Source organism: Aspergillus terreus, genomic scaffold (genome assembly GCF_000149615.1).
Source record: "Aspergillus terreus NIH2624 scaffold_6 genomic scaffold, whole genome shotgun sequence".
NCBI classification, from domain to species: Eukaryota; Fungi; Ascomycota; class Eurotiomycetes; order Eurotiales; family Aspergillaceae; genus Aspergillus; species Aspergillus terreus.
The window spans coordinates 1900143-1909207 of NT_165929.1; the positions used below are offsets into that span (position 1 = coordinate 1900143).

At 48.5% G+C, this 9065-nt stretch overlaps 3 protein-coding genes across 3 annotated transcripts; 2 read left to right on the top strand and 1 right to left on the bottom strand.

Annotated features, from left to right (window-relative positions):
- Positions 1-1155: 1155 nt before the first annotated feature.
- ATEG_04926 (uncharacterized protein) lies at positions 1156-3257 on the top strand (the record flags this gene model as incomplete). The annotated part of the gene is made up of 8 exons (XM_001214104.1): positions 1156-1327; positions 1377-1483; positions 1547-1860; positions 1969-2166; positions 2240-2288; positions 2344-2710; positions 2767-2868; positions 2923-3257. The coding sequence occupies 8 exons, from the start codon at positions 1156-1158 to the stop codon at positions 3255-3257; spliced, it is 1644 nt and encodes a 547-aa protein (XP_001214104.1).
- An 872-nt stretch (positions 3258-4129) lies between these two features.
- ATEG_04927 (alpha/beta hydrolase) lies at positions 4130-5188 on the bottom strand (the record flags this gene model as incomplete). Its single annotated transcript, XM_001214105.1, has 3 exons — positions 4130-4608; positions 4671-4876; positions 4926-5188. 3 exons carry the CDS (start codon positions 5186-5188, stop codon positions 4130-4132), a joined length of 948 nt encoding a protein of 315 aa, XP_001214105.1.
- A 1127-nt stretch (positions 5189-6315) lies between these two features.
- ATEG_04928 (NAD(P)/FAD-dependent oxidoreductase) lies at positions 6316-7833 on the top strand (the record flags this gene model as incomplete). The annotated part of the gene is made up of 6 exons (XM_001214106.1): positions 6316-6369; positions 6423-6467; positions 6521-7095; positions 7150-7567; positions 7625-7698; positions 7752-7833. The coding sequence occupies 6 exons, from the start codon at positions 6316-6318 to the stop codon at positions 7831-7833; spliced, it is 1248 nt and encodes a 415-aa protein (XP_001214106.1).
- Positions 7834-9065: the final 1232 nt, after the last annotated feature.

Consider the following 9065-nt stretch of genomic DNA (forward strand, 5'->3'; position numbering starts at 1 on the left):
AGGCCTCCTTCAGCGTTGAGGTATAAGGGGGGTCCATGACATCACCCATCGGCGACGAGAGTGGGTGGAAAGAAAAGATGGGGATGTGTAAATCCGGCAGACAGAGCATAACTGGGTTTGGAGAACCAATTGGATCGACTGAGAAGGGGAATGGACAGTAGAGGTAGATGTGTTGCAGTTGATTTGGTGATGGTGTTGATGATGGTCGTGACGCAAGAACCCGTTCGGGTCGTCATTGTTTAGTCACGTGATTGTATACACAGCAACACAGCCAAGTATAACTTCTGTAGCATGAGGATCACATCAAGAGTTGTAGTTATTCTTTCTTTTTGAATGATATGCACCTTAGTTGCGTATGCCATATTCCTCTATACTGATACCCCCCTGGAGCTATTTCGTGCCATAGAATCCTAGCTGTGAGGGATATTCTCAGACAGCACAACACATCCCTCCGCTATAAAAAGCACATAAGCGCCCGAGTGGGTGTGAGCCAGTGTTGCTCGGCAAATTTTCTGACTGGTTTGTCTTCCCAATGGCTTGGCTGACACTAGATGTATCTGTTTTGGACAGATCAGCAATCGCCGAGTTCGCCGAGGCGTCATGTACCTAAGCTAGGGGGGATGGATGAGATGATCCCACTGCCGTCAGGATCTTGCCCAGCCTTGGACAGGGGCTCGAGCACAAGACTTCCGCCGCCCACTTGAATGGCAACGTTGATCTCTGCTCCCAGCGCCGCCGCGGAAGTCTCGGCGGAATTCCAAGATTGCAAGGCATTATCGCCAAGAGAGGAATACGGGTATAGACGCGAGCGCCCAGAACATGCCCCCACAAGCTGCTTCGTCCGGATTCTGGGCAATGGCAAGGATAGGGGGAGGATTTCTTGTGCTCCCAGGGGGCTGTTGCTTCTGATCATACTGAAACCTCGCAAGTCTGCTATTCTGAGACGCCTTGTGCTTCGAGAGACGTCACATACTCCTAAGAACTGACTTTTGTTATATATCAATATCCTGTACTCGTGATGCTCATCCCATACGCATGATCTCAGTGTCAATTCCGGCGTGGAAATTTAAGCAACAGATGGTTTCCCGGCCAACTTCACCCCTGTCTCTGTCAGTTGTTTGAAACCGAGTGTGTCCGGACCATCTACTCTCCGTCATGCCAGCCCTTGATGTGAGCGAGCTAAATGTGGTAATTTCAGCACTAGGTATCTCCAAAACAAGTGCTGTTCTTCTTTTGTGTGCGCCGACTGACACGCTAGGCGGGTTCATGGTTCTCTACGGTGTGATTTCCGTTAAAATCAAGAATGTGTGGTACTTGGGAGAAGCATGTACGTCCTCTAGAAGCGGGTCGGAGAATATCCTGCTGAGACAATGCAGTACCAGCAGTTCTTGTCGGCATCATATTGGGCCCGATGTGCGCAAAGTTCCTCGATGCCACCGAATGGGGAGCAGCAGTCAAGGGCCAGCAGGAGGCTATCACACTTGTGAGCTGTTCACTGTGGTAAATCAGACAAGCCTCGATCGAGCCTAATATTTAATTTTTACAGGGCATGTGCCGAGTCGTGATTGGAATTCAACTGGTTATTGCAGGCTACCAATTACCTGCGAAATACCAACTCAAACGATGGAAGGAGATGTTCATTTGCCTCATCCCGGGGATGACACTAATGTGGCTACTTACGTCTGGTTGTATCATGGCATCCGTTCCGAATATGACATTCGTAAGGGTGACCCGATCCCTACGCAAAGGTCCAACAATCGCTAACCGCAAGAAGCTCTCTGCTCTAGTCATTGGCTCCTGTGTGACCTGCACCGACCCAATCCTCTCACAAGCATTGGCAAAAGGCCCCTTTGCAGACAAGTATGTGGCCAGGGCCCTTCGCGAGATTATTTCTTCCGAGGCAGGATTCAACGACGGCTTTGGGTTCCCCTTTCTCATGCTAGCGACGTATGTAATGCGGCACGCCAGTGGGTCTGCTGATACTGGAGCACACACAACAACATTAGCAGAACGAGCGGGTGAAGTTGGTCGTCAAGGTGGAGGCGTGGGCAAGGCCATGAGTAAATGGGTGGTAGAGACATGGCTCTACTACGTGCTGATAGGCGCCGTGTATGGGGCTGTTCTGGGGTACATCAGTCTCCGCGTATTACGATTCGCACTAAGAAGGTGTGCTACAATCCTGCATGCTATTCGTCTTCTTACATCGGAATGTTTACGTCCATCTACTAACAGGTCACAGGAAATGGATTGATACGGAAAGCTATCTCCTCTACCCTGCAGCTTTGGGGGTAAGTTCTTGTCCCGCCAGGTGTACTACTCTTAGGATCTGACAGCCGTATGCAGCTCTTTATAATCGGCACATGTGGGTGCATCGGAACCAATGACCTCCTGGCATGCTTTGCTGCGGGCAATGCACTCAATTGGGACGGGTCATTTCTCGCAGAGACGGAAACACGGCATGACGAGGTCAACCCTTGTATCGATGTTCTCCTGAATTTCGGTGGATTCATGTACATCGGGGCAATATTCCCGTGGGACGAATTCAACCAGCCAGAGATTACGGGGATCACGTACCCCCGACTTGTCCTGCTGGGATTTCTTGTTCTCCTACTCCGTCGCATTCCCAGCATGCTACTTCTGTATAAGCTCATGCCGCGGGTGTGCAAAAACTGGAAAGAGGCCCTGTTCATGGGGTACTTCGGTCCAATCGGTATGCATTTGGTTCTCCGTGATTTGAGAGATGCTAATGCGGACGTTTTGAATAAGGCATCGGTGCTGTGTTCTACGTCGAACATACACGCCATCTGTTTCCCAAGCCCACAGAAGGAGACGAGGAGGAAGCTCGGCTGACACTGGCTCTCGGACCTAGTAGGACCCATGCACCATGTCTGGTTCGAGCCACTTACTGACTCAATACTTCAGCTGTGTACTGGCTGGTTTTTTTCTCCATTCTTGTTCACGGACTATCGATACCTGTCCTGAACGCCATTTACAAAGTCATGGGAGTTCCGCCTGTAGTAGATCCATCAGGACCTGCGGAAATCCGGCCGTTGTCAGCGAACGAGCCTCTACCAAAGAACAGCTTCCTCAACTCTAAGCGTCGATCGGTCATGCTATATAACCGGTTCTCGCGCTCAAATTACCCAGAGGACATAGGCTGGGATATCCCTAGTGTTTATGGGGAAGGACGGCGAGAACGGACGGATCCTCCTGACCAGCCAACTTTCCAATTACAGAACATCAATTCTCGGGGTTAGTGATTGGCGTGTAGCTTGCCTATTTGATGTATACTCGATATAACTGTACACTGTCTGCTTTCGCTGGGAATAGAAGTGGGAAATGGTAGAGGAAGACAAAGAAGAAGCTTAGAGCCAAAAGACTACAGAAAATGTAGCACCCGCCACTAGAGCTCCATACATAGTATTCCTTGTGAGTTCTTGCACCCTTGATTCAGAAGCACTAGGTGAAGGGGAGGGTGTACTGGATGGTGTGGAAGCAACGGTAGGAGTGGATGTTTGGCTTGCAGGATATGATACTGTTTCGAAATTGCAGGAGTGTACAAGACTATTCATGTCTACAATGACCGAAAGTCAATTGATTGTACACTATGGCATGGTGGATTTATAAAGTATCTCACCATTGAAATGATCGTGCCGGGCGTTTAGAGCAACACATGCTTCACAAGCAGGTATTCGTGACGGCATCTCATGCCCATTACAGATGCAGACGAGACGCCCACGCTGGTTGTTATACTTCGAGTCACAGGAAGCAGTGATGCTGGCCACTGGGCCGCATATCGGCACGCACGGTGTTGGGATAGCATTGGGATTGGTTGTAACCGCTTCTATCGATATTGAAAGGGAGACCAGCCATAAGAGAAGCAAAATGAATTTGCGCATTGTCTATATTGAAAGTAGCGTACTGTTGTCCTGTAGACAGACCTGGACCTTCAGCGGTTATATACAGCGGCATACGTCACGACTGACATAGTGCAGAGTAACAGGACAACACACCCCGTGGTAGCCGAACGCCTCGTCTTCATTCATGAATAACCTTCATACCAAGTACGTTTATTATTGACTCAATTACATCAACTCGTACAAATCGTCGCAACCACAACAAAGATCTTTCAATTCCCGTGAATAGCAGCTCGAATCTTGGTCGAGGCCAGCTCAACCACCGCCTTGGCTGTGGCCGACTGGCGAACAGGCTCCAACATCACATAGTCGTGGATCTGGCCATCAGCTTTCAAGATGCTCGTCTCTACCCCAGCCTCTTGAAGACGATGGCCAAAAGCCTCGCCCTCGCCAATCAGAGGATCCTGACCAGACACAAACAAAGTAGTCGGGGGGAACCTTGCCAGGACTTCATTAGGAGCATAGCTCAGAGGAGAAGTCAAGGCATTCTTGCGGTCCTCCTCGTTAGGCAGGAAAGCATTGATCATCCAGTCCATGGTCTTCTCCGACAGATAAGGTCCGTCACGGAAGGTCTTATACGTGGGGCTCTTCTTGTGCGTATCAGTCACCGGGTAGAAGAGAATCAGGTGCGCAACATTGATGGGAAGGCCTCGATCCAGCGCCATTTGCATCATGGCGATGGCCATGTGCCCTGTCCTGGGTAAGTATGACACGCCTCAAAACGCATTGCGCGCTAGAAGAGAAGAAGCCTACCTCCGACGCTGTCTCCGGCAAAAGCCACCTTGTCCGTTTTAAGCTGAAGCTTAGAGCTCTCGCCAACTGCATACTTGAGGACCGCGTAGGACTCTTCAAATTGAGTGGGATACTGAGCCTCCGGGGCCGGGGTGTAGTACGGGAAAACCACGGCAGCCTGCGTTTGGCGGGCCAGGTCCTCCATCAGGGATCCATGGGCATTGGGACTTTAGACCTTAGTACGGTATAGAAACGAGAGTCGAGGGGCGAAATTACCTTCCAAGAATCCAGCCACCGCCATGAGTGTAGAAGATCATGGGAAGCGGTCCAAAAGCAGCTCCTGGTCGAAAGATGACAGTGTTCACCGCACCTGTTCCGAATGGAACTTTGATCTGTTCTTGCTTAATGTCGGCAGCAGGCGTATGTTTTTGGATATCCTCTAGAACCTGTCTGGCTTCGGCGGGGCTTTTAGAGTATAGAGGGGGTCCTTGCGAGGCCGCATCAGCGAAGCGCTGGTTGATCGGATCCAGGGCAGCCATGGCGAAAATATATCACGTCCAGAGACAGATAAGACAGAGCGTACAGCAGTTCAAGTAGCAGATGTGAACTAATTATGGTGGCATTATGGTGACACTCGAAACGCTAGTATTTATATTTGACGATTTCTTTACATTGATGCTTGAACAAAATGACACAATGTCATTTCCACCTAGGATTGGGACTCAACAGCTTAATAACTTTGTTCAGTCCAGATCTCTTCAATGGAACAAAAGAGGGTTAACAATTGGAGATCAATTGGAGCTCGAGAAGTCAGGATTCGTTGGGACCAGAGGAACAGTGCGATCCACGACGTCACCAAGTCTTCGGCGTCAGTCTCGGATAGACTTTGACGTCTGGTCATCGTCAGACCAATGGGGCAATATTTCCGCCGCCGATGTCATCTAGCATGATGGTATTCGAAGAGACGAAGCTGCCGAAATGCATCCGCGGGCTCCGTGATGACTTCATCCGATCTCTTCATCCCAGTGTTACACAGAGGATGCTTGCTTTCTAATAAGGTATCAAGCTCGCTTAGGTAATTAGACACACTCTAGCATCGACTAAAGAATAGCATGCCAAAAGGAGATATTGACCATTCAGAATGCCTCATCTGCCCTCATCGTGCGGTCTTGTTACATGGATTTGAAACCCGGCCGAGGTACATGCTAGAAGTAGGACGTGTCCGACCATTGAAAGTGCTCTTGCCCTGAATAATGGAAATTTATCAACAGCATCGTTTCAGGGCGATTTCAAATGAAATTTTTTGCCAGAGATAGCTATTAATTGCTCTTTTAGCTGTATAGCCATGAAACCAGCGACATGCGGAGAAACACAGCCGAGTCCGCACAAGAACGAAGACAGTAAATTCCGAGCCGAGTTCTCGGACACTACCCTTTTTGTTAATTCCCCGAGGCCCACCCACCACTAAATCCGGATCTCCGAGGATTCCGGATCAGATAACGAGGTCCCAGTGGGGCAAGTATAAAACCAGACCAATTGAAACCGGCCTGCTAAAGTCTTTGCCGAAACCCCGGGGCTTATCTGATCTTGTCGCCATCCGTATAACAAAGGAGTCCCCCGCGAAGAAAAGTGACATTCTATTTTCGTTTTCTCCAAAGATACCAAAATGGCAAGTGCACTGAAGAATATCATCGTCGTTGGCGGATCCTACGTCGGCAAAGTGTGTTTTCCACCGTGGCTTGTATACCGTATCGTCTATACTGACTCTTGCAGGGCACAGCTCAGGAGCTGGCACGTCTCGTCCCTGAGACACATAGGGTGAGCTTACACCCCTCTCACCGCAGTAAGGAGCGGTTTTCTCATTCGGATAGGTCCTCTTAATCGAACCTCACAGTCACTTCCACCATCTCTTTACGTTTGTAAGCAGTCCCGTCACTCGCCACGATGTACTATCGGCTTATCATCTCACCATTCAGCCCCGATTCGCCATAGTGCCTGGACAAGAACATAAAGCATTCATTCCGTACAGCGGCATTTTTGCATCAATACCCAATTCTCTTCGCCATGCCGTCGTTCAAGCTCGCGTCTTATCGGTTTCCCCGCAACATGTGAAGCTGGACCGAGACTGGCATGGATCGTCCCAGATTCCATTTGAATACCTTGTCGTCGCTACGGGGACCCGCCTGGCGGAACCGGCAGGGATGCGACACGATGACAAGCTGTCTTCGGTGGCCTACCTACAGAGACACCAGAACGATGTAAAGCGGGCGAAGTCCATTCTCATCGGCGGTGGTGGCGCCGTAGGCGTTCAGATGGCAACAGACCTCAAAGAGTACTATCCGGACAAGGACATCACTGTTGTCCAGTCGCGCCCCCAGCTGATGCCGGGATTTCACAGCAATCTCCACGATTTGATCAAAGCTCGCTTCGAGGAGCTGGGTATCAAGTAAGTTGCATTAGAAGACGCATAGACGTTACAAGGTTTATAACGGCTCTGCAGATTGATCACCGGTGCTCGAGTCGTCGTCCCTAGGGGGGGTGTGCCCGCTAATGGTGGCTCATTCGATGTTCAGCTCACGAACGGATCCCAAGTCACAACGGACTTTGTGATCCTTGCGACAGGCCAGACACCGAACAACAGTCTACTCAATGACCTGGCTTCTTCGTCCGCCGAATCACTTATCAATACCGACAACGGATTTATTAGGATTAAACCCACAATGCAGTTCCAAGATCCACAGTACCCGAATCTATTCGCCGTCGGCGACATTGCCGACACTGGCCTCAGGAAGGCGGCAAGACCAGGATCTGCGCAGGCCGGAGTTGTGGCACGAAACATCCAAGCAATGATTGAAGGGCGGAAACCCGAGGAAACCTACCCTAGAATGCCTGCAGCAATTCATCTGACGTTGGGAATGGTGAGTCTCAACAAGCCTCAAACCGGGACTCAAGCTAGATACTGACTGATATGTTAGAAATACAATGTCGTCTTTCGGAATCCAAACGAGGCCGAGGGACAAACTGAACCGACTATTATTCCAAGGGTCGAGTAAGTAGACATGAATCTGCATTGTGTCACGCGAAACTAACACCACATTGCAGCGGCCAGGAAGATATGAACGTCGAAGGGATGTGGGAGAGGTTTGGAGTCAAAATTGATAGCGCTAATCAGTATCATCTGTAACTTGCGTGATGGAAGCAAAGACGTCGTGCGGCATTTATACTGAGTACATAGGTTTTGCGTTAAACTAATGCGTCGTTTGGCTCTATCACCGATCCCCTTTCTGATTTTTAACTGGGTTACAGCTGAGCGGTACCCAAAAATTCCTCGGCGGTTCCCAAATTTAATTCAATCAAGCAAGCAATCATTTATTTATTAACCTGTTGAAGCCTATCTATTGAAGCGATTAACATAAGAAACATCGAAAACGAGCGAAATCACAACTAAATCTGCCCACCACTAGGTCGCTGTCTTCCCCGCGCCATCTGCGCGTCAAACACCTTTCCTACTTCATTCCTTGTAGTCGCTCCTCCTAACGCGTTGCCGCGCCTAGATAGACCCCTTCTAGGTAGAGTGGGCATGGTTAACCGTTTTATTAACCGTTTTAGCTAAAACGGTTAAAAAATACCGCCTCAGGTATAAAGATTATAGCGTATATATTAGATATAATTAAATTTAAAATTGAAATTTATATATATATAAAATTATTACATAATATATATAGAAGTATATTATGTAATACATCTATAATACCGTATAATACTTAACGGTTAAAAAATACACTATAAAAAAGGGTCTAAAATTGATTAGTCATGTATTATTTACCAATATAGTGTAATGGTAGTATTTTATTACGTAATTAAATATCCTATAGCACGTGATATCTAATTTCAATAATATAACACTATATTATATAATGTTAGTAGGTTAAATACATACTATAAAAGCTCGGTAATTAACCTGAACGGTTAAGAATGCCCACTCTACTTCTAGGCAGCTAATTAGTCTATCTAACATTGTCTTCTACATATGTTCTAGAGCCTTAAAGAAGGCTTCCATGTTCCTGGTCCTGCTCCGCAGAGATAGGGCCTATCTCTGCGTGGCGGAACTGCTTAAGCAGGCCTGTTTAGTATATAAATTCGGCGACGTAGCAAATTACCTGCGGGTTGGGTAGTAGTAGTAGTAGTAGTAGTAGTAGTAGTAGTAGTAGTAGTAGTAGTAGTATTATACATATACCCGGAATAGCTGGCCTAGCGCCTGCTGTGCGGGTATTCCCTACTCGCCCGAAATGAACCTATCCAGGCGTATATAAAAGAGATATCTCGTCAAAAGTATAGCGGTGAGGTCCCCCAGATCCCGCTGCCACGTCTGCCTCACCGCCACCAGCCTATACATCCAAAAGCTCGCCGTCGCTA